This window comes from Saimiri boliviensis, chromosome 5, assembly GCF_048565385.1.
Source record: "Saimiri boliviensis isolate mSaiBol1 chromosome 5, mSaiBol1.pri, whole genome shotgun sequence".
In the NCBI taxonomy this organism is placed as follows: domain Eukaryota; kingdom Metazoa; phylum Chordata; class Mammalia; order Primates; family Cebidae; genus Saimiri; species Saimiri boliviensis.
Window position 1 is genome coordinate 143,782,782 of NC_133453.1, and position 26,352 is coordinate 143,809,133.

General features: G+C 40.1%; 1 protein-coding gene across 1 annotated transcript in view; it reads right to left on the reverse strand.

Moving 5' to 3' along the window:
- Nucleotides 1-26,352, reverse strand: part of CERS3 (ceramide synthase 3) — a 102,220-nt gene that overhangs the window by 66,275 nt on the left and 9,593 nt on the right. The window contains exon 3 of the mRNA XM_010351239.3: nucleotides 8,723-8,896. Within this exon, the coding sequence (XP_010349541.1) occupies nucleotides 8,723-8,895 (173 nt within the window). The 5' untranslated portion in view covers nucleotide 8,896. The remainder of the gene's footprint in view (nucleotides 1-8,722; nucleotides 8,897-26,352) is intronic.

The window sequence follows — 26,352 nt, forward strand, 5'->3', positions numbered from 1 at the left end:
CTGTCATTTTGCCATTTGTTTTCTACCTATCTTAAGTCCTTTTGTTTATTTTAGTCCATCACTACCTTATTTTGTGTTCAATAGATATTTTCTCATGTACCATTTTAATTTTCTTGTCTTTGTAGTTTTTTACAGTTTTAAGAGTTATTTTCTTAGTGACTGACCTGGGGATTATAATTAACATCTTCATTTATAACATCCTAGTTCAGATTAATATCAAATTAATTTCAATAGGGTTAAAAAATTCCGTTCCCCTCCCCCTCCTTTATGCTGTTTTCTCACAAATTATATTGTGTTCTTACCAACACAGACTTAGATTATTGTTTTATGCAATTGCCTTTTAAATTGGTATGGGGAAAAAAGTGCTACAAACAAAAAACATGGCTATACTAACATTTTATTTTCTTATGTAGTTGTCTTTACTGGTGCTAATTTCTTCAGGCAGATTTGCGTTACTGTCTTGTGTACTCTCATTTCAGTCTGAAAGAGTATGCTTGTATGCTAGGCCTGCTTGTATGCTAGGCTTGTATGCTAGGCCTGCTAGGAATGAATTCTCTTGGTTTATCTTTGAGAATGTCTTAATTTCGCTTTCATTTTGAAGGAGAGATTTGTTTGGTTCACAGTGTTTTCTTGTTAGCACTTTTTATGTGTCATTCCACTGCCTTTCACCTACATAGATGCTGACGAGAAATCAATCCCTAATCATAATGAGAATCCCTTGTACGTTATGAGTTGCTTCACTCTTGCTGCCTTCAAAATTCTTTTTTTGGCTTTTGACAATTTGATTATGACATGTGTAGGTGTAGTTCTCTTTAATAATTTACGTTATTTGGAATTTGTTTAGCATGGATGTACAGATTCAGAATTTAGGGAAATTTGGGGCCATTACTTCTTCACATTTTGAGGGTTGTGTTTATTCTCTTCTCTTTCTGGAATGCCCATTATGTGTATACTGGTATTCTTCATTCTCTTTTATTTTGCTCTTCCTTACACTGCTGACTCTTTCTTCTGCCTGCTCAAATATGCTATTGAACCTCTCTCATGAAATTCTGATTCAGTCACTGTAGTTTTTAATCCTAGAACTTCTAGTTGGTTCTGTTATAATTTATAATTTCTATCACTTTATTAATATTCTTGATTTGGTGAGACACTGTTTTCATGCTTTCCTTTAGTTCTTAAGCATGTTTTTCTCCAGTTTTTGAACATATTTAAAATAGTTGACTTAAAGTCTTTGTCTAATAAGTCCAATATCTAGGCTTTCTCAGAAGTGCTTGCAACAATTGCCATATTTCCTGTGTATAGTCCATACTTTTGTGTTTCTTTGCATGTCTCATAAGTTTTTGTTGAAAACTGGACATGTTAAATACTATGATGTGGCAACTGCAAAAATCAGATTATTCCTCCTCCCCAGTTTGTTGCTTTTGCTATTTGCTGTTGTCCATTTGTTTGTTTAATCACCTGTTAAAATTAAATCTATAAAGTCTTCTTTGTGATGTGTGAGTACTGAAGGCTTCATAAGGTTAGCTTAGTGGTCAGCTAATGATTAGACAGATTTCCTTAAATGCTTGGAACCCAGAAGCCTCTCAGTCTTTGCTGAGGAGCTCTGTGCATATGTTGGAGTACATCAACATTTAGCTAGGCAGTATGCAACTCTGCCTTAGCCTTCACTTATTGTTTGCACAGAGCCTAAAGGCCATTCAGAGGTGAGAGCTTATGGCCTTCCCAGGTCTTTCCTGAGCACGCAGGTAGCCATGAACATGCACTCACCCCTACACATAAAAGGAGACTTCTAGATTTCCAAGAACATTGTCAGAGTTTTTCAAAGCCTTCTATGCACATCTCATGTTCTAGGTTTTCCTTTGAAGCTTTTTGGTCATTTCATTGCTTGCCCCAATTGTTATGTACTGCCTTAGACAGTTATGAAGTTAATTAATTGCATCTAATCGTTTTAGACAAACACCCTCAGGAAAAAGCCTTTTTCACTGGGTGAGCTCTGAGTCAGGTCAAATAAAGACAGCATTGTGAGTAGTGTCTTCCAGAGAACCATCAGACAGATCAGAGAATGACAATCCTCTGAAAATGAGCTTTGAAGGAGCTGCTACTCTGTTCTGCTCCTTTCAGTGGCAGCCAGGCTGCTAGTTTCCATTGTAACTGTGGGCCACTGGTTCTTCAAGGCTATCCTGAGATGGAGAGGGCAAGATGGGAACAAGGAAAATTAAAAATATCTCACAGCTTGCTATTCCTTCCAAGATTTTGCTGTTTTTCTTAAATAACAACCTCTAGATTAGTAAAAGCCTTTGGCTGATTCTCAGTTCTGAAAGAAACTGACTATGACAATTTTTGCTAGTTTTCTGGTTGCTTTTGTGGAAGAATGAATTTTCAGAGGTTCTTACTCTAACATTTTTGCTAATTCAGTGCATCATGGTTTAAATTTTTATTTTCCTGATGACCAATAATGTTAAGCATCTTTCCATGTGCTAATTTTCTATTTGTATATCTTCCTTGATGAAGTATTTGCTCAAATCTTTTGCCTATTTTTAAAGCCAAGTCATTTGTTTATTATTAAGTTCTGAGTTGTTTATATACTCTGAATTTAAGTCTTTTATCAGATATATTTTATATATATTTTCTCCCAGTCTGTAGCTTGCCTTTTTTATTTACAATAACTTTTCCTAAAACGATAACTAGTAAGGTATTTTGCATATCATATAATTCAATGTTTTCAAGTACAAGATTTTTTTAAACAAATAAAATGACTTTTTAGTAAATTTACTAAGTTGTAATAACCATTACTATGAATCAGCTTTAGAGCGTTTCCATCATTCACATCTATTGTTAATCTCTGTTTCTTCTTGCACCTGCCACAGGCAACCACTAATCTATTTTCTGTTTTTAATAGCTTTGCCTTTTTCAGATATTTAATATACATGGAATTAAACAATATGTGGTCACTTGTGTCTGGCTTCTTTCACAGAGCTTAAGGTTTCTGAGGTTCATCCATGTCTTGCATGTGTTTGTAGTGCATTCCTTTTCATTGCAGAACAAGATTCCATTGTACAGATATACACTAGAAGTGTCTTGAGGAGCAAATGTTTTAGCTCTTTACCAAAATAAATAAAAGCATATAACCATGCAAATTATTGTACTCAAATGTTCATAGCAGCTTCATTCATAACAGCCTAAAACTGTATGCAACACAAACTCCTTCCCATCAACTAAAGGATAAATAAATTTTAGTATATCTGTATGTTGAACAACTATTCAGCAATAAAAAGGAACCATTAATATGCATAACAACGTGAAAAAATCTTAAAAGCATTATGCTTAATGAAAGAAGTCAGACAAAAAAGACAATAATCTATATAATTTAAAGGAAATCCTAGAAAATACAAAATTATAGTGACAGAAAGTAGATTAATGATTGCAGGTGGCTAATGGGTAAGGAGGGTATTAACTGAAGGTGTTACAAGAGAAATTTTTAACAGACAGAAATCCATATCATAAACGTGGTAATGGTTGCAAGACTGTATACTTTTGTAAAAATGCATCAAATTTTGCATGAGCTTTATTGTATGTAAATCAACCCTCAATAAAGCACCTATTTTTAAAATAATGAGATGTCCCTATTCTTCCTTCAGTTCTAACAAAGGCTCTATCTTCTGCCAGGTCAGTCAATTCTAGGACTTACTTAAGAAGAATTTCTGTGTCTAATTAAATGCTGAAAATTTTAGTTATGAATTATCACTCAGCTCTTAAACTCATTTTTATGTCAGTCCGGCTTCTAGATGAATTAAGTTCTCTTGGAAATGGCCCCTAAATTTCAGAGACATATTAAAATAAGTGAATTATGCACCAGATTTACACAGAGCAAGGTGGAGAGATCATAAAACATAGGCTAATTTTTAAAAAAGAAGAGAGAAAAGATCTTAGCACAGTACCATTTATGTCAACTAGTGATATCTGTACATGAAGCACATATTTTACTGAGTCACACAAATAAAGGATCATCAAATATACAGAACACAGCAGAGAGAATAATGGAAGTAATGCATGGGGAAAAATATAATTAATGAAAAAGTAATCAATCACTCAACACTGCTCTTATATAGATCTCTCTCTCTCTCTCTCTCTCTCTCTCTCTCTCTCGGAGAGAGAGAGAGAGACAGAGAGACAGAGAGACAGAGAGATGGGGGAGAGAAAGAGAGACAGAGAGAGAGAGAAAAAGGTCTATATAAGAGAGAGAGCGCACATGTATATGTGTGTATATACACATATATATATTTGACAAGGTTTTAGGTAAATAATTGAATTATCTCATTTATCCAACTTAGTAGCTGAAAAATTTTGTGGAGAAAACACCCATTTCTGTCACTATTAGAACAACACAAACTGGAAATAGTTTCACAGGGTAGCGTTTTCAATTTATTCACTCAGTGGCATGTCCTCAAATGTCAGAAATGAAGAAATTAGGAGGGGAAAGCAAAATAGAATTAAACCAAAGATTTATACAGTAAGGGAACAAAACTAATCTCAAAGAAATGAAGCATAACATTCTTTTCTAGAGGGTCATGTGAGAAACAGCATATGGGTAACTATACATGTGAATAAATACACATTCATAAACCTATAAACCTACTTCTTACACAAAATAATAACTTTTTTTTTGAGGTGGAATCTTGCTTTGTCACCAGGCTGGAGTGCAGTGGCGTGATCTCAGCTCACTGCAGCCTCTAACTCCCAGATTCAAGCAATTCACCTGCCTCAGCTTCCTGAGTAGCTGGGACTACAGGCAGGTGCCACCACATCCAGCTAATTTTTTTGTATTTTTAGTAGAGATGGGGTTTCACCATATTGGCCAGGATGATCTCAATCCCCTGACCTCATGATCTGCCCACCTTGGCCTCCCAAAGTGCTGGGATTATAGGCATGAGCCACTGTGCCCAGACAAAAAATAACACTTTTAGCATAACAGAGTAGATATAAATGTCATTGTCTAATTGAGTGCTATCCTTCGTTTTCAAATAAATCTAGGAAATCAATCACTTTACCTAATAAAGTGTAGAGGAATATAAATAGGCACTTAATTAAAAATCTATTTTTAAAAAGGAGAGAATAAAGAAGCACAATGAATATTTGATAAATTGAACTGAAGCAAGAAGGGAAATTGTAAGTCTTAGTCCTAGAAATAAATTTAGAGATTAGCTTGTCAGCTAGCTTGCCTAAATTTTGATTATATTGATACGGAATAGAAAAATGTCTGAGAGGAATAAAAAAGAATGAACTTCTGCTCCCATGTAAATGGTTTAAAATTAGATTAACTGCCAGGGAATAAGTAAGTTCCTTAGGTTTGCTACTTTTGCAGAACTGAGCCTTCAGACAACTCCATTAGGATACCCAACAGCCCCCTCCTCGTCTAGCACCCCATCAGTTACCCGAGAGCCAAAAGCCTAGACATTCCAGACCTCCCTTTATTTTCAGTGTTTTTCCCTAGGCAGATATTAGGCATGTTACCTTTAAATACTTCTCCTAAATAGATACAATAGCCTATTAGCGTAAGATTGATTCGCTGGGCCGGGCGCGGTGGCTCAAGCCTGTAATCCCAGCACTTTGGGAGGCCGAGGCGGGTGGATCACGAGGTCGAGAGATCAAGACCATCCTGGTCAACATGGTGAAACCTCGTCTCTACTAAAAAATACAAAAAATTAGCTGGGCATGGTGGCGCGTGCCTGTAATCCCAGCTACTCAGGAGGCTGAGGCAGGAGAATTGCCTGAACCCAGGAGGCGGAGGTTGCGGTGAGCCGAGATCGCACCACTGCACTCCAGCCTGGGTAACAAGAGCGAAACTCGGTCTCCAAAAAAAAAAAAAAAAAAAAAGATTGATTCGCGGTTCCTTCAGATTAAGAGGCTCTGTGAGCAGAGTTTTTCAGAGTTTTTTTGTTTTTTAACATGAGAACAAAATATCAGGAGCAAAGTAGATCTCGGATAAAAAGTCTAATGTTCATATTTTAAGACTATTTCCATTTGGGACAGTTAGTAACAATACTTATTCAATTCATGCAAATTGCTACAGATAGGTTACTCCAGGTACCCTACCCTCCTTTAAAGAATGATGGACATACTGTCCCATCTTGACCTTATGTTGCAAATGTGGAGAATCTATTCATGTATAATCAACTAACAAGAACAATAAAAAGGTGATCTTCTGATTTTACCACCTCCACCCCTGCCTTGGACTCTTCTGGGACCATGATTTACTCTGAGATAATGCATTTATTCCATGAGTGTTGATATTTGACTAGCTTAGGTCTCCTTTAAATCACACTTCAGACACATACAAGAATGCACAGAAGATAAACTAACTAGAAACTGGTAGCCTGGACAAAAAAAAAAAAAAAAAAAAATCAAAACATTAGCTACCAAAGAAAACAAAAAACAAAACGTAAGCCAGAAGCTAAAACTTTTAAGGAAAGAAAACCTTAAGTACAAAGCAAATGTTAGCAGATGGTAGTTACTTTCAAATTATCTGCTTCTCGTCTTGATTTTCTAGGAAGAAACATTAATTTCTGATCTTAAATGTTCTTGTCTAGTACTAAAGGACAATAATGAACCAGCCAAATCACAACTCTTGGTCATTTCATAGAATGAGAAGATGCAGCATAAATACAGTCTAGGACAGAAGAAGGAAGCCTTCCTGTGTTAAATCTCTCAGGATATGCTGAAACCGAGAGTTATATTTACATGAATTTTTTAAATAGTTCAGAAATTTTTATGTTTGCTATCATCTCTTTAAGCTTGCTTTCTGTATTCCCAAGAGATATTTGTTTATTCTCTTCTGCCATCAAGAGCCTTTCACTGTGAAAGTCTAAGAAGTACTGATGCCGTCAGAAAATAAAGAGCCAACAACCTGAAACCTTAGTTCATGGGTTCCAGTCCCAGATCCATCCCCTAACATGTTAACTGTGTGGCTTTGGCAAGTCATTTACCTCTTATTTCCATACCTGCAGACTGAGACCACAGCATCTGTGATTTTTATGTAGCTCTTAAACTACAAACTCCTATTCAAATGGAAGGTATAAGTGATACTTTATTTATGACACAGGTGGTTCAATCTCCCACTAATGATACAAAAGCTCTGGAAAAAATATATAAACTTATACTTCACAAAAAGTATGGTATCTCTCCCTGTTACATTTTGCTTCCCTTTACGGCATTAAAAGAGACATAAGATAGTGAAGCTACACATTTTCTGTTGTGTCACAATGGAAAAAGCTGAGAGTGAGTTATTGGGAGCTGAAGTTATAAGGAGACAGAAAAGAGAATACAGACTACACTTAATCCCTTCAGAAAAAGTAACAATGGTCCTAGGAATTAAAAGAGGGTTGGATTCCTTCCTGATTGTCATTGGAGAGGCCAAGACCGGGATGTAGCAAGCTGGTCCTCCACAGCTGTGCTGCTTTGGCAACCTAAAGAATGTTCTGGCTCATAGTCCTGGCCAAACTGTGAAAAATGGAGCTGTCCACCAAAAAGTAGGAAATCTGCAATGGAAATAAGCAATGGACCTGGATGCCAAATTCAAAGATCACCAGATACAGTGCAAGAACAGCTCATATTTCAGGACAGTAATTTGCTAACTTTGAAGTGCAGTGGTAAATTCTACTTTATTTATACATTCCTGACACATCCAAATATGTGAGTAAGAAGTAGAATTAACTGTCAGAAAAGAAGTAAATTTTCAAATGTTCTCAGCTGGGTTTAGTGGTATCCAGGGACTTTCTCTTCCTCCCAATAGGAATAGCACACTGTTGGCCCAAGTGAAGTGTCATTTGTACAAAAACTTTTTCGAGTTCATGAAACAGAGTTGGTCAAACTAGCTCTTGAGATAAGGACCCTGCAAATGTTTATAAACATATGATCTGCTTAGTCTTGGACAAAATGATCTCTATCAGATTTTTGACTCAAGTTTTTCCAACTCTTGACATTTGAATATTCTCTTTGCTCCAAATGAATTAATGTGCTAATAACAGCTTTTTGAAATAGAGGCAACTCCAGAGATTATAGATGAACATTTATCTACTGCTATCATAACGCTAGTACAATTTTAATAAAATGGCTGGAAAAAATATGCATTTAAATTAAATCAAGAAAAGAAAAGAAGTTTACTTTTTCTGAGAAAGCAAATTGATAGTTTTTCTCTTTGATTTCATTGCACTTCAGCATGAAGGGCACCTATTAAACCTTTAAATAAATCTTTAAAATAAACTGTGCTACATAGCAATATTTGGTGTATCCTTTAATGAGCCATTTTTGTTATTTTATAGGCATTTGGGAGTGATAATGCCTCCTGAGTCATAGACTCTTCCAGCACTGCTTTTCCAGGAGTGCCTATGCACTGTGAGTCACCACAGAAGAGTGGAAGATGAGCTGGGTACCTGTGTTGTCACTGACACTAATAAGCTCTGCCATCCTCAACCTCTCCCCATCTCCTTTATAAAGATTTTCTTCATTACAAAACTAAAGCACTCAATGGGATCCATGTTTCTCATTTTTTTTGTTGTTCAGTCTTTAGATAACATTCGGAGTGCATTTGATTATGTTAATTCATCACTTAGTGGCAACCTCTGAACAACAGATTCTTTAAGGAACTCAGTAAGCCTAAAACTCTATTATTCCAGTGTCAGGGCAAAGAGGGGGAATTGGAAGGAAAGACATAAGTACTACTTACTTTTCAAATACACGTCTGATAATCAGTAAGAGAAAAGCATATGGAATTGTCATGTATAAATGAGAAGGTTTTACAAAGACGAGTCCATCATGATCCTCCAGATCTGACCACTTTGTCATTGGAGGAAGCCAGAATCTTTCCAACCAGAACCATTCTTTAAACATCTGAAACATTCTAGAGAAATGGAAACAGAAGACATTAGACTTGTGAAACAAACATGTAACATTAGGATGGCATTGATCACCTTCACTCAAAATCCCAAATCCAGAGAGCTTAGAAAATCAGGCAAGAACAGAATACTATTTAATGGGTTGTGTGATCCTTCATTGCACTAAACAAGAATTACTCTTTCATATCCTCAGAACAATTTTGTTTATGGCATGGAAAACTTTGACACACCACTGTTCACACTTTTGGCAAAACATATGTGGATATTATGCATATGAATTTTCTTTTTATGTGATTCTATGGTATAAAAAATAACAATAGGCTTTACAACTTCAACATGCCCAAACTCAACATCCTGAAGGCTTCAAGCAGGTGTAAATCATCACTAGTTCCCTAAGAAATTCCTCAGGAAATAAGGGGCAGGCACATTTCACTTCATATTACAAGGAATTCAAATTAGTCTATGTAAAGAAATATTTATTGAGATTCTATTATTTGTGAAGCACCGTCCTGGCACTGAGGATAAAATAGTAAGACAGGGTTCCTGGCTTGAGGACCTAATAGTCTCCTAAGCAAGGTAGGCCTGAACAGATGACTTCAACACATTTTTTTTTTAGGTACAATTTTAAAAAAGGTATACGGGTTGCTGTGGGAACAGGATGATGGGCACTGAACCCAGCCAGGAAATATTAGGGAAAGATAATTGGAAGAAAAAAATCATGTGATGTCTTGAACAGTAAGTGGAAATAAACCAGAAAAGGCAGAAAAATGGGGAAGAGGGAATAGAAGTTTTAAGGAGATAAATTATCAATTCTACAATCAAGTAACCAGAGCATAGAATAATGTAAATTAGGTGTTTTAATATCATTGTTCAGGCTGTGATCATTTTGGACTTGGTATTTTGACCTTCAGGATGTGTTTTTGGCATTTTGACCTCGAAGATGAGGATGTTCGTCCTATAATGTTTAATCAGAAAAAGGAATAAAAATATCCTCAGATTCACAACATGATTGTCAAAATAGCTCTGTCAAAACCTCTTAATCTGGAAATAACAAGGTGTACATAGAAAACTACCAGTGGCTTTGTACTACCACAGTGAAAGAATCCAAGGTGTGGAATGGTGGGTTACAAATAGGTGCCCGGGCACTGTAGTGAACTGCTCTGGCATAATCAGTAATAGCTCTTCCTTCCTTTCAGAAGTATTCCAGTCTGGACAATAAATCACATCATCACCCTCATTAAAATGCTGGTGGGACAAGCAGGCTAGGTCTTAGAGGGTTTGCTTGCATTCCATGCTAAGGAGCTTGGCATTTAGCTAATAGGACCCACTGAAGGGTATTATGCAGAGGAATGGGACGGTCAGTTTGGTAGCCAGCTCCTCTGTGAGCCCATAGGCTGTCTGTGCTGATTAGCAGAAGGTATTCCCTCTAGGTAGACTCAGCTCTGCCAAGCCTCAAATGATCAGTGGATGAGGGCTGATTTCAAGCCTACTCCCCGCTTCACCACACCCAGGTACATGCATGGCAACTCTTCTGGCAGTGGCGTGAAGCACGTCTCAGGGGATGGAGAAACTAAAGAGCAATCAGCTCACAGCAATAGATGGGAGCAGCAGAGAGAGGGTTTGGCCAGAGCAGTAGTGACTAGAGCGAATAATGCCATGTGTGGGATGCAAATCAGGTAGAGGATAAAGGAAGCCCCAGAAAGAAGTGAGATTGAGGGGAAAAAAGAAAACTCAAGCGACTGACGGTCAAAGAACATGTGTGTTGGAAGTGAGGCCACGGGCTCGGTGTAACAGGAAGACTACATCAGAGTGTAGGGTCTGAGAGGGAATACTGAAGTGACAGATTTCTGACTTCAGATGAGAAAGGATTCCGCAGTATAGACCCCAATGTCCTTCAGAAAGATCCACACCAAAACCAGGGATCGAACCCTGATGAGAGAACTCCCTACCGCATCTTGCCTCTTACCCACCATTTGGAGAAGTGCTAACCTAGGCGCCTCCACACCTGCAGGGCTGTGCTCCTGGAGAAAGGCTGCCTTCTTTTCCGTGGACTATTCTTTTGTTAGAATTTCTACCCTGAGAGGCAAGAGTGAGTCCTATTTATACTGTTGAAAAGTTGTGTTAATTTGGTGGAACAAAAGTAATCAACAAACACTTAGTGAATACTTCCTCCGGATTAGACTTAAGGGCTACAAAGATGGGTGAAAGGGTGACCCTGGACTGCAGACTTGACTTGGGTAGGAAGGAGCAGTGAGAACTGGGGACAGAGCCGTTAGGAAGAAAGAAGTGATCAACTTTCATGGTTCATTTGCTAAAATAAGTGAGGAATCAAGCTTTTGACATAACTGACTGAAAGGGGAATTCAGAGAAACCTATTGTGAAATACTCGCCAGAAACATCTCAGAAGAAGGGCATCCACAAGCCTTTGAGTCAAAGTCCAGCCAAAGTGAAAACTTCCTACAGACTTGAGAAACCAGTTGAGGCCTCAGAAGTCCCTCTGCAATGAACAAAATCTTGTGCCAGGTCTGTGTCCCTCAAGTGCATTAAAACTAGATACCCCTGCAAGGGCAAAGATATTTTTTTTCCTTGGAAGTTTGCCTCAGCATGTTCCTTACTTTACTGGCTCCAAATTCAATAGATAAGCTCTCAGGGAACAAACAGCAATGACACTGAGCTAGGTTCCCCCCCGCCAATATCATTATAATCACTGTTATATAAAATAGCTTGCTCACCCGTAAAACACAACTCAAGGCAGTACAGATTACTTTCTGTAATGTGAAATATAACTAATCGAATAGTTTATCATGGTTATGTAGGAGTTACCACGCTAAACAATTCCTTGTGCATTACATGTAAGCAATGAATCAAGATCTGTTGAAAGCCATAGCAACTTTAATCCTCAACAGCCAAAAATATTTAGGGAAGATGGAAAGAACTCAGGAGTTGAAGATGGCCTCTTGAAAAATGTAGTCCAAACTGAGAAAGGCAATAAATCTACATTCTTCACTTTCTTCATGTGCTGCCCACAAACATCAATTATTGCAGCTTCAGAAGTATTAAAAACCCGCTCTTTACACCATACACGAAAATTACAACAAAACACAGATCTAAATATAATGGCTAAAATTGTAAAACCCTTAGAAAAAAATATAGGAGTAAATCTTTGTGACCTGGAGGTAGGCAAAGCCTTCTTAGATATCAAAAGCACAAGCAGGCCGGGTGTGGTGGCTCACACCTATATATCTAGCACCTTGGGAGGCTGGAGTGGGCAGATCACTTGAGCCTAGGAGTTGAAGACCAGCCTGGACAACATAGTGAGACCCTCATTGCTACAAAAAATAAAAAAATTGCTGGGCACGTTGGCTCATGCCTATAATCTTAGCACTTTGGGAGGCTGAGGTGCACAGATCATGAGGTCAGGAGTTTGAAACCAGCCTGGCCAACATAGTGAAACCATGTCTCTACTAAAAATATTAAAAATTAGCCAGGCATAGTGGCAAGCACCTATAATTCTAGCTACTTGGGAGGCTGAGGCAGGAGAATTGCTTGAACCTTGCAAGTGGAGGTTGCAATGAGCTGAGATTCCACCATTGCATTCCAGCCTGGGTGACCGTCAGACTGTGACTCAAAAAAAAAAAAAAAATGCAAAAATTAGCTAGCCATAGGGCATGAGGGCATGCACCTGTAACCTCAGTTACTCAGGATACTGAGGTGGGAGGACTGCTTGAGCCTAGGGGCAGAGGTTTCAGTGAGCCAAGATGGGGCCATTGTACTCCAGCCTGAATGACAGAGTGAGACCCTGTCTCAAAACAAACAACAACCAAAAACTACAAGCAACAAAAGAAAGAACAGACAAAATGGATAGAATCAATGAAGACACACAGAATGGAAAAAAAAATTTGAAGTTTATATATCTGAGAAGGGACTTGTAGTTAGAATATGTAAAGGATACTGACAACCCAATGAAAAAAATGACAACCCAATTTTAAAATGAGCAAAGGATGTGAATAGACATTTTATCAAAGACAATATAGAAATAGCCAATACAGCCGGGCGCGGTGGCTCAAGCCTGTAATCCCAGCACTTTGGGAGGCCGAGGCGGGTGGATCACGAGGTCGAGAGATCGAGACCATCCTGGTCAACATGCTGAAACCCCGTCTCTACTAAAAATACAAAAAACTAGCTGGGCGTGGTGGCGCGTGCCTGTAATCCCAGCTACTTAGGAGGCTGAGGCAGGAGAATTGCCTGAGCCCAGGAGGCGGAGGTTGCGGTAAGCCGAGATTGCGCCATTGCACTCCAGCCTGGGTAACAAGAGCGAAACTCCGTCTCAAAAAAAAAAAAAGAAAGAAAGAAAGAAAGAAAGAAAGAAAGAAAGAAAGAAAGAAAGAAAGAAATAGCCGATACACACATGAAAAGATGCTCTGCCTCAGCCATGAGGAAGTCACAACCATACCCAGAGATGTCTTTCACACCCACTAGGATGATGGCCATCCAACAGATCACAAGGGCTGGACAGGTGTGAAGAAATCGGGACCCTCATCCCCCAGACATTGCTGGTTGGAATGTGACAAGGTGCCATTGCCATGGAAGACACGCTGGTGGTTTCTCAAATAGTTAAATATACAGTTTCCACAAGACTTTGCAGTTCTACTCCTAGGCATATACTCAAGAAAACAGGAAAGATTCATGCTCAGTATGGATGACCCTTGAAAACATTAGATTAAATGGCCAGACACAGAAGGCCACATATAGTATGATTCCATTTATGTGAAATGTCCAGAAGAGACAGAAAGTAGGTTAGTAGCTCCTTAGTGAGGTGAAGCAGAAGTGGGGACAGATGGAGGAAAATGAGAGATGGCTTCTGATGGGTAAAGGGTTTCCTTCTGAGGTGAAAAAAATGTTTAACAATTAAATGGAGTGTTGGTTGCACTATTCTGTAAATATACTAAAAAACATTGAATTGCACATATTAAATGGGTGAATTGCATGGTATGTAAACTATACCTCCAAAAAACCAAAAAAGTTAGGAATCCTCCTTCTCAGCTTCACCAACTTTTAACCTTTACACCTTTTAATCTATGGCTTATCCTAAATTTCATGCTGCAGCTACCTGTTTTTCATTTATGGTGCTTGAGTTTTACCCTTAAAGTTCTCCTGAGTCAAGTTTGTGTCCACAGACCCCAAAAAATAAATAAATGAAATACAGACTATAACCAGGTTGAGACTTCAGCATGACTTTAAATTTCATGGCTTTATGGAAGAAAAAAACAGCATGTTTTAAAAAGCAAAACTGAACTCTCCTGAAGTGTCTCCCCAAGATGATGTCCCCTTGAAGATAGGGTGGTCAAAGATTCCAGAAGCCAATATTTCAGCTGTGGGCATGGGCTTTAATCGTCCAGGCTACCCCTCCAGCCAGCCCCATCTTCTCTCAAGATGAGATCAGAGGCTAAGCAGACAAAGAAAAAAAAGAGAACTGTGATAGCCCCTCTCCTCTAATCCTCTCTGCCACTTCAGACTCTTAACAAGAAACAAGCCACATTCTCATGGCCTCTCCATGGCTGCTCTAAGGCCATAGCCCATGATATAACCCAGAGCCAGAACCTCCCATTTTCCCCCATCTGTCCCCACTTCTGCTTCACCTCACTAAGGAGCTACTAACCCACTTTTTATCTCTTATGGACATTTCACGTCCCACAGCCAGAACCTCTGGGATCCTTCAGAGGCACATTTGCCTGATCCTAGTGTACTGGACATGTCATTTTGGACATGCCACTAGCTTAGCATCCAGCCCACATAGTAGTCGGAAAATTGTCACCAAATGTGAAGTTGGTGCAATGACTTTCCTATCGTGAATGCCAAAGAGGGCCATTCTCCATCTGCTGGCATTGGCCTGGACTTAGAGTTGGTCAGTCAGATGCTTTCCTGGGGACTGGATCTGGGGCAGACCGTGCTATCCAGCAGCAGCAGCAGATGGCATCCTGCCAAGGTGGCGGCGGCTGTGACTGCTGCTGCCGAAAAGATAGTTGCAGTCTCTCAGCTTCTTGGCTTTCCACTGTCATCCAGGTCTAGTCCACTAGCCTTCCTTCAATGGTAAGAGTCGCCTCCAATGAAGTCTTTCGTTTAAGGTACTAAGAAAGAGGTAGATTCTACTGCCTACAACCAAGAACCCTGACTTAATATGTCCAGCATCCTCCATACCTTCCTTTAGAGAAACTGATGACTCCAGTTTGGTTGTTTAAACGTTAAATTTACCAAAATTACCTGTTTTTAAGATTTCTAAGCGAGAAATACACAGCCTACAGCATTTGTCAGTTTCTCCCTCTGTTTAAGCCTCTGACCTCATCTTGCTGACAATGGGCATTCATTTGCTCGTTTGTCCCTTTTTCTTCTTTCTTTATCTCCCATTTTTGCCCCTGCTCTTCCTGTTGGACATCTAACAATGGCACTCTTAGTTACTGCTTAAGGTGGTTTTTTTCCCCCCTCGTGTTAAGGAGGCTGCTAGCTTCGCTGAATAGCCTTAAAAAGATGCTTGGTAGATGAAAAAAATGTATCACCTAAACTGAGTAGAACAATACATCTGTGCTGGGTTAACAGTGTAAGTATTCCAATGCTTCAACAATGCTCAGATGGAAAGGACAGTTACAAAATATTGACATGGAGAGATATCTGTGTTTTTAAAACCCCACATCACTGCTGTGAAAAATTCCTGAGCCTTCCCAGCAATGATTGCCATTTAAGGACCCCGATTGTGACTCACTCACTTTTCAGTCAGTCTCAGAAGCTCACTGATGCCCACATTAAGTGCTGAGCCCATCTCCCATCTTTAGTCATTTGACTCAGTTCTACCAGTTTCTGGCAATTTAAAAATAAACTCTGTTGACAACTCTTCAGTATCTCTGCTTGGAATTCTCTGCGTTTATTTCGGCCTGGGTCATTCCCAGGTCCTTTTTCTCTCTTCAGCTACTCAAAGCCCCCTTTTCTCATCCCTTATACATTCTCTAAGTTCTGCAATTTTTACTCATATAAAAATATCAGAAGAAATTGTGATCTTATTTACATAAAAAAATCTGAGGCCTTGTAATCCCAGCACTTTGGGAGGCCGAGGCGGGTGGATCACGAGGTCGAGAGATCGAGACCATCCTGGTCAACATGGTGAAACCCCGTCTCTACTAAAAATACAAAAAATTAGCTGGGCATGGTGGCGCGTGCCTGTAATCCCAGCTACTCAGGAGGCTGAGGCAGGAGAATTGCCTGAACCCGGGAGGCGGAGGTTGCGGTGAGCCGAGATCGCGCCATTGCACTCCAGCCTGGGTAACAAGAGCGAAACTCCGTCTCAAAAAAAAAAAAAAAAAAAAAAAAATCTGAGGCTATTTTTTTAAAATAAGAAATATTTGCAAGAAAAACGCCTGTAGTTATTTCTTTGTACTGTGAGGGAAGCAATAGTAACAGATGAGGCATCTCAGCCCCAGCTGTTTTCTGCGAATACCGTGGAATTCTTACACCCTATTTTCGACTTCAGCTGCCAAAAGTTTCCAAGAAGACAATGTAGCTGTGTAGAGGTTCACGGTCATTCTTTTCTAACCTCGTGGGTATAGAATCCAATGTGTAAATGCAGCCTGGTGAGCTACCTCCTCAGATGGACACCATTACCTTTGACCTTAGGACTGAAGGAATAAAACCAGATGGGCCACAAAGTTATCACTATTCCAAGCAACATTTTTTTTAAGTATTAAAAAAATATGACACTCTAACTTTTGCTGATGTAAGAACTCCAATCCAGGCTGAGGCTTTGGACAACATCTGGTAATTATTCATCCAATCCGTACTGTAAATTCCACACCAGCTTAGAAGATACTGCTACAGAACATATCTCTCAGAGGAGAGCAACAACAAACCATCTCTACAGAACAGAAGGTCTCTCTCAGACAGAGAACACTAAAAAGAAATGGGAAGGTGGCAAACAAGTGAAACTGAAGGGAAGGTATTTTTCTGACTGGCGAAGTGAAAGGGCGCTCTTGAGTCAACACTCGCCATCTCTGAGTATGATTACGATTGGAGGATGTGAGTTGGCAAGAGCTTCTGAAGGTCAGGTGACCAGCTGGGTTACAGGTGGACCAGCGTTCCCTGGTGAAGGGAAAGTCAGCTCTGTAACAGAAGGACCTTGTCTGACTTGCTCGCTATTGCCTACTCAGACCTGGCCACGCAGCAGACACCAAACGAGAAACTACTAAATGAATGGATGTAAAGCTTACTGGGGCTAGAATGCATTTTTGAACAATTAGTGATGCTTTAGCCAAAAATGCAATCTGATTCAATTATCTAAAAACAACTTCATTTTTATTCGTTGTAAAACAGTTCTTAAAATTTGGTTAAAGGGTTGGGTAAACGTGCTTATCTACATTAGTCTGTTTGTGCTTTCTTTGGAACCAGCTCTACATACCCAGCCAAAAATACTGGTTATGCCTTTAAGATAAAAACACAAAGGAAAACATTAGCAGCTACGCACCTCCTGTGCACAGTGTTAGGACCAAGCCAACTGTAAATTCCAATTCTAAATGCATTTAAAATGGTGCCATTTCACACTATTTTATGAAGAAGACAATGCAAATGACAGAACAACTTAACCGTGAAGGATATTTACTGTGACTAAGTTAGTGCATTAAGAAAACTATAAATGCCTTAGCCTCTAACTGTTTAAAAAAACTGAAGAGAAAAAAAAAAAAAAGAAAGATACCCTATACTGTCATGTAGAGGAGCAACTAACTTACTACAAGGTAAAAAATAATTTTGCAGAATTTCCTATACTAAATTTTACAATTATAACAATTTAACGTCTGGAAGAAATTCGTAAGACTTCGAGATTCAAAAAACAAAGAGAAAAATTCAGATTGTGACAAAAATATGGTATCACCTCAAATATGTGATTAAGTGGTGCTCCAAAGTATTCATTTATTCTTTTTAGTTACACCCCCAGCCCCCATGCCAGTGACATCTGGCATGTGGCCGCCTGCCCCATGAGACAGCATTCTCCAGCCTCCCAGACACGGCATGTGTGACTACGCCTGGGTCAATGACATAGGAGTGGAATTGATGTGTGTAATCTCCCTAAAGACCACACTGTGTGTCCTGTTCTCTCTGCCTTCCTGATAGCTGGAGATGCAGATGACAGGACAGGGGTGACTTTTGAAGCTAATTAGCTCATTAGCCCTGGGTCACTCATATCTGTACTGTTGTATGCAAGAGAAATGCATTTCTATCTTAGGCATTGAATTTTGAGCTCTCTTTGTTATATTATAATAGGTGAGACTGTGACTCACATAATATAGAGAAAAGAACAGAAAGGAGAATTAAATGAGAGCTACCCTTTGTATAGTTTTCAGGGAGACTGTAAAACATGGAGACTTTTGCTCATCAAAAGATACCATTAAGGCCAGGTGCAGTGGTTCACGCCTGTAATCTCAGAACATTGGGAGGCCAAGGTGGGTGATCATCTGAGGTCAGGAGTTTGAGACCAGACTGGCCAACATGGTGAAACCCCATCTCTACTCAAAATACAAAAGTTAGTCAGGCATGGTGGCAGACATCTGTAATCCCAGCTACTCAGGAGACTGAGGCAGGAGAATCGCTTCAACCCAAGAGGCAGAGGTTGCAGTGAGCCGAGATTACACCACTACACTCCAGCCTGGGCAACAGAGCAAGACTCCATCTCAAACAGAAAAAAAAAAAAAAAAAAAAAAAAAAAATTAAGAGAATAAAAAAGCCACACTACAGACTGGGAGAAAACATCTGCAATATAAATAACTTTTATCTAGAATATATAAAGAACTCCTATAACTCAACAAAAAAAATTAATCCAGGGACTGTTTCCCTCCTAAGCCCATTGGGAGCCTGGGTTTCCATTAATGCTCTGCCCTAGAGAGGAGCATCATAAGTCTTTGCTCTGCTTACAGGGCTTCCTTCACAAAGCCAGCTGTCAATTTAATACCTCTCAACTCCAAATTCATCCTTTTTGCCTGCTCTGGGAAAATGGGTCCAATCCCTTTACATATTTTCTCTTTGCCAGCTGGCCAGGAAGCTTTGTTGTCAGGAGGTCATGGAATGACATGACAGAGGAAAGGGTTGTGCTTTTGTGATCTGGGTGCTCGCAGCCAAGGGCTTCGGCAGCCCTAGCTGCCAGCAGATTTCAGCACCTCCCTCGGGGTGTTGTGGCACAGTGCCTCCAGGGAGACATCTGCTAATGAGCAGCTCTCCCAACACCCTACAGGGCAGATTCATGGTGAGTTCCAGAGGGCTGGTTTCCAGCAAGTTCTACCGGCACCATAAAGACTCCTTTCAGGAGGGTCTGCATCTCAGCCCGTGGGGAGTCTCTTCCTTGGGTGATCGATATCCCAGGGGTGTACCTGTTTCTTATACCTGCTAGTTCTCTATTCATCAGAGTTGTTACTAACCAATCTCCTTTACTCTGATCCTGACTGGGCCCAGTCTCCCTTGATGTAGAAGTCCAGCCATCTTCATATGCTTACCCTAATACTAGATAACAAAGACTGAGGGTATTCTGAGCAAGTCAAAAAAGAACTCTGACATTCCAATGAGAAGGGAGAACCTCTCATCTTCCTGCCTAACACTGTTGGTAGAGTTTGCTTTACTTCGTTGTGCTTACAAATTAGGTGATGACCTGAGGTTTCAGGAAGATGTGATTCTGCCCTTTTGCTCCCACTGATTCTAAACTTTAAGCCAGCTATCACTTTCCACTAGGGCAATACTTTCTTATTGTTACTAAATATAATTTTCCTAGCAAAACTAATAAAGCTAAAAAATGCCAATAAGACATTTAGCATCTGTGTGGGATCAAGGTCCCTTTCAGGCCAGAGCTCTCTCCTCTGCTCTTCTCTTCAAGATATATTTCTCTTGGCTCTGTAATAAAACTCCACAATACACTGCTTAGAGATTCAAAAAAAAAATTCAGATTATTTGTGACAAAAATATGGTATCTCTTGAGAGATATCACTAAGCAGTTATCAGGATGCACCCAAGTATCCATTTATTCTTTTTAGTTATGCCCCCAGCCTACACCCCAGTGACACCTGGCATTCAACCGCCTGCTCTGTGAAGCAGCATTCTCCAGCCTCCCCAGACATAGCACGGGTGACTCTGCCTGGGTCAATGACATAGGAGTGGAATTGATCTGTGTAATCTCCCTAATTACACAATCTATCAGCCCCTTCCTAACCTAAATCTTGAGCTAATGAATTAATTCTTAGAAAAGTTCCAGGCAGCTACTGCTGTCTGCCATTGTGTGCAGGAGAAGCTCCACTTGGAAAAGGTTCTGTCAGAGGCTTTTTTCCAAAATGAGTCCACCTTTGTCTGGAGGCAGCTCCCTATCTTCCCTCCCCCTGCACACTCTCCTGTACCTGAGATGCTTGCAAGAGGGCCCCAGGCAATGGGACCCCTGCCTACTTTTCCAGTCCTTCCATGCCCTGCTTCCTCTCAGTCAGTGATACTGCAACTGTGAGGGGTCTGCTTCCTAACCCTTGAGAGCAAAAAGCAAACTTCTTATTTATTTTATTATTTTTTTTGAGACAAGATCTTGCTCTGTCACCCAGGCTGAAGTTTAGTGGCATGATCATGGCTGACTCAAGCCTTGACCTTCTGGGCTCAAGCAATCCTCCCACCTTAGCCTCCTAAGTAGCTGGGACCACAGGCACGCACCACCACACCCACCTAGTTTCTTTTTATTACTTCTAGTAGTGACAAGGTCTTGCTATATTGCCCAGAATGGTCTCAAACTCCTGGGCTCAAGCAATCCTTCCAACTCAGCCTTCCAAAATGCTGGAATTACTGTCAAAGTTCTTTCTTAACCTTGAGGCATGTGTATAGGCCATTCCTTCGGCCTGGAATGCTACACTCTGCCCTTCACCTCACTCCCTTCTCCTTATTCCTCAAGTACCCATGTGTCTATAAGATCCTCATCTAGGCTTTCCAGAGTCCCTAAGGTTCCCAACCTGGCGTACAGTAAGTGTACAAACAGTAAGTGCTCAATACGTAAACCTCAGCGGTCAAGCACGTGGACTTTGGAGCCAGGCTCCTCAGGTCTAAAGCCTAGTCTGACACTTAACTAGGCATGTGCCCTGGGCAGCTAGCATGACCTCAGTTTTCCCATCTACAAGATGGAGGTGATCATTGTACTGCCCTGCAGGGTTGTTAGACGGAGTAAATCGGTTAATGCTCATAAATCGTTTTAATGAATGTCTATTAAATGACAAATTGGAATCAAGTTATTAAATACCATGAAATTGCCCTTCTAAAGAAGGGAACTAAATAAACTTCCAAGTCCTAAAATTCTTTGACACTTATTAAGTTAGAAAAAGTTATTTAAAAATAACATTCAGCGCTAACTACAATACAATATAACTACTACATGTGTCTGTTACTGGCGGTCACATAAACAATACTATCCTTTTGGAAACTAGGTAATAAATCTTAGCAGTCACTAAAATGTTAAAGTCTACCTTGGAATATACATAAAACATAAAACTAGACACAATGTTTTTAAAAACTACAGTTAATAAATAACACTTCATTGTTAGTAATACTAGTTTTTTAAAAACCAGAATGTTTAAGTACATTTGAAATATTAACTCCAGATAATACTATTCAGCTAATGTTAAAAATTATAAAATTTATCAACATAAAAAATGTTTATGATACATTAAAAAGTAAAACCCCAATTCAAAGTTATATCATACTATGCTTGTATGATGGCACATGATCTCATTATATGATTTTATACATATTATATGTATGTATGTGGGTATAAAGATAAAAACTAGAAAGAAATGTAAAAAGTAATTGATATACTAAAATGATAAATTCTGGGTGGCTTAAACTTTTAAAATATTGTTACTGCTAATTCAGTATTAGGAAAATTTATCACTGTTTTCTTATTTGATTATTCAAATGAATGAAAGCAAATTTTGTTCTAAAAATCATGCAACATCTAGCCCAGTCCTACAGATAAGAAGAAACTGAGTCCCAGGGAAATAAAATTGCTTTATCTGAGTAAACCCAGGAAAACCAGAGTTTTTCCAATACACACCTAGTTCACCTGGACTAAAAGGTGATTTATTTCACATTAATATTTTTAAGAGGCTAATTTTTTATAGTAAATGTTTCATATACCAAAGCTAATGGCTTGACAGATAATATGTGGATTAAACTAATTTTAAGTAAGGCAAGTTTGTTACCTACATAAAAACTTATCACAGCTGTTTTACTAACAAAATAGCTAACTATTGGAATCTTTTCGATTTTAACAATTTCAGAGAAAATACAAAGTGTGCTTCCTTAGTAGGAAGACAGGCTCTTGAAATCTACCTGTAAACTGACTTTACAGTGTGTAGGTAATAAAGACACAATCGCACATGGTGTTCTAGGAGGCAGTGCTTACCAAAATGGAATTCTCCCAAGGCCTTCTCGCCTTAATCCACTCTGTTCATCTTGGCCTGATCATTACCTTAACAGAGACTGCCAAAGGCCCACTCAGGGCCCAGGGAGGTAAGTGAGCCAGGAAGTTGACTTAGACTGGTAATGTGGCTCAAAATTTGCAGAAAAACAGGTATGACTGAAATCAGAGGGGTGTAAAGCAAAGTCACAGAACAGATATGGCTTAGAAGAATGTATATCTTAGGGTTCAAAATGGGGGTCCGAGGTGATGGGGAGGAATGCTTTGAGACCGATAGTTCTGTTTTTTTTTTTTTTGTATTGTTTTGTTTTTTGAGACGGAGTCTTGCTCTGTTGCCAGGCTGGAGTGCAGTAGCACAATCTTGGCTCACTGCAACCTCCGCCTCCCCCATTCAAGTAACTCTCCTGCCTCAGCCTCCCACGTAGCTAGGACTATAGGCAGGCACCACCACGCTCAGCTAATTTTTGTATTTTCAGTAGAGACGGGATTTCACCATGTTGGCCAGGATGGTCTCAATTTCTTGACCTCGTGATCCTCCCGCCTTGGCCTCCCAAAGTGCTGGGATTACGTGCCCCGCCTACAGTTCTGCTTTTAAAGGTGGAACTCCCCTCCCCACCTTTTGGTTGTTAACTTTAGGAATCTCAACTGTAAATTGGTGGCTGGGTAACTAGGCAATGGTGTTGCAGGGTTAAGAAATGTTAATCCAAATAGCATCCTGCCACCATTTCCTTTGCAATTGCTAGTAAACATCTTGCTCCTCCCCACTGGCCATCTTCAGGAACTCTCCTCCCTCGCCTGGTGAGTCACACGTCTTGCCTCACAAATTACCCTGTTATAAGTGTCGGGCACAAGTGACTGGTCCAGGCCAGAGCAAGGGAGTTGGGAACCTGCTGCCAGTGAGTCACAAAGAGCCTACGGTGAGTCACCAGGTTCTGTCTCAGTTTTCCCATTTGAGAGCCTAAAGGATTGCCTTAGTGTCTGCAAGGACCTCCTGTGTGCCAGTCAAGGGTGCTATACTGGCTACTCACCACCTTATCCAGTTAGAAAGGGGTTGGTAAGGCTATCATACAAATTGCAAGCTGGCAATTAATGAATAAAACAAAAATAACAAACAAAAATGAGTGAATGCAGTACTTCTCAGACCACAAGCAGCTATGTGTCTTGCACAGAGCCTAAATACTTCCCAGAGAACCGCAACTCTGTGTCAGGAAACCCGGTTTGAGGGCCAGTCCTTCACTTAATAGCTGAGTGATCTCAGGCAACTCTACCTCTCTGAATCTTTGTCTGCTGACCTGTTAAATGGGGTTAATTCTACCTACCACAACGACCTGTCCTCGGACTAAGGGAGATTAGGTACCCAGACATGCCTGCACACAGTAAGATGTGGGTAAGTGTTATTAGTAACCTCATCTTATTATCCTCACCTACTGGGTACAGGAAAGAATCTGATGTCAGGCTGGTTTAAACAATAAAACTAAATACTAAGTTTCAGAAGATTCCCCAGAAAGAGTAATGGGAGAATCTCCTGTGGCTTCATAGCCTCCTCCCCCATCGTGTTCTCCATCTCTCTCACTACTGGGAAGAGCTAACGGGTTTCACAGCCATCTTTCAGTAAGCAAAGCCCACATAATGGGTGACAACTGTGCTAAGTAAGATTCACGCAGACGGGTCCGAGAGAGTCTGTATTGCAGTGTCAGTTCCAAGCTTTCCAAAGACAGGCTTCACATTCCAAAGATGCCCAGATCTCCCTCCCAATCCCAGCAAACGGGCCTAGGATTTCCAGGACGGGACATGTGAGAGCCCAGGACCTAGTGGCTTGCTAGGAAAAGGGGTTTGGAATCTGAATGCAATTTTCACCACTCTCCAGATACACGGGTTAGAGCAAGTGATGTTTCCTAAGCCCTTCATTTCTCACAGAGCCTAAAATCTTAGCCCTGTGGGTCTGGAGTCAGGAAGTTCAGTTTGAAGGTCAGTCCTGTCACTTAACAGCTAAGGGATCTTGGGCAAGTCTATCTGTAAAAACAGACACAAGATTTTGTGTTTATTTTTTAAGTTCCAGGTCAGGATTAAATAAAGTACATCATATGTCTCAATTACCTAATGTAACGCCTGGCACATGGCAAGTACCCGATATACTGCTGGCACTGGCACGGCAGTCACTGTTTACATTTTCTCATCAATGGCACTGTGCCTTCTAAGTGGCATGATGGCCAGCCAGCAGTCTCTCATTTCCTACAAGACCCTCATTAGGGTTTAGGTCACCGTGACCAAGTGTTGGTGGGGGAGCAGCTTTTCTGAGGGATAGTGTCACTTGCAGGGTGACTCATTTCCTCAGTGACAGCAGGATTTCTTACCTCATGAAACCTGTCTTGGGCAGTGCCACCAAAGGAATCATTTTACGAAAGAGAGTAGACCCTAGAGGAGGGTGTGAGGCCGCCTCTTGATCAAGAAGGAATTTGGAGCATCTACCTCGCACCCACAGATAAAGAGGAAGCCGGGTCACTTTTAGGGAAAGATCTGGGGTTACTAAGGCACACTGATGAAGCAAGCTGAAATTTTAATATTTTAACATATGTTTGTGTTACATAATGTTTATAGGCAGAGTTTCCTGTTGTACAGCCTACAGCCCCCACAAGATAAAGCACCTCTTGGAAAAGAACAAGATGACAAATATTTTAGTAGTTTTCAGAGGAGGGTGGGGTGCAGTGGGCGTGAGCGCCTGCAGGAGAGGCGGGAAAATGGTGAAGAGAATACAGGAAAATAACCCCAAATACAGTCTCAACTGCTTTCTTCTCAGACAGCAAAATCACAAGAAAAGTTAGAGCAATAAAAAGTAAGATCTCCCTCTGGCCAGGGGCCAATGGCATTGAGCTGGGGGATTAGTCACCTGTTGGAATAGTTATTGTTTTCTACCTTGAGCAAACAGGGAGGGGTCATTCATTTCTCCAGCCAGGGCAGCTGCTCCCTCTGTCAGTGATCACCAGCCCTTGCTAACTACTCAACAAGAGAAAATAAATCATAAGACCTCAAACTGGAAAAAGGCTAGTCTTTTCTGTCTAGCCCCTGTCTAATGCAAGAATCCTCTTAAAGAAAAAATGTACAACACCTAGCTATTAAATAGATAGGGGGAGACAGACAAAGACAGAGACAAACACAGAATGACAGACAGAAAGAGGGACAAAGAGAAAGAGAAAGATGCACACTCAGAGTAAGACAGAGAGGCAGGAACAGAGAAGGAAAGAGAGAGAGAGGGAGCTTGGCTCATACAGGGTACCTGCAGTGTCTGAACATTAGAGAATAAATGTCATTTATTCAATTTTTTATTAATGATTAAATCTATGACTTTGAATTTAGAGATAGTTTGCTTGCAAAGATACCTGGCATAAAAGGTCTTGGGCATATTGTTTGAAAATGTAACGTATTATTTAAAAATAAAAAATTCCCCAGTTTCCAGATGTTTCAAATATACATTCTTTCAAAGGAGTGTCCTTAAATTTCTATCATTATGCATTTACACAGTTTTCACATCATCTCTCTGCCTGTTTGTGAATATCAGCTGGTGTGAAGGGGAGAAGATACCATGCTAACATACACAGGATTCCGTAGCTCACCACACCTGGCCCTTTATCAGCTCCTTTTCCCTGGGGGAGCAGTCAAACATGTGCCAATATGATTTTCTGATTCTCCTCTATTGATCTTGATTTGGGGTCAATGGGTTCGTAAGCCTTCTTTTTAAAAATTTTTTCTTTAAATTAAGACTTATTGGATATTTTCGTTTAAAAAAATTCCACCAGGTTGGGTGCAGTGGCTTACACCTGTAATCCCAACACTTTGGGAGTCCGATGCATTTGAATCACAAGGTGAAGAGTTCATGACCAGCCTGAACCAACGTGGTGAAACTCTATCTCTACTAAAAATATAAAAATTAGCCGATGTGATGGCATGTGCCTGTAATCCCAGCTACTCAAGAGGCTGAGGCAGAAGAATCACTTGAACCTG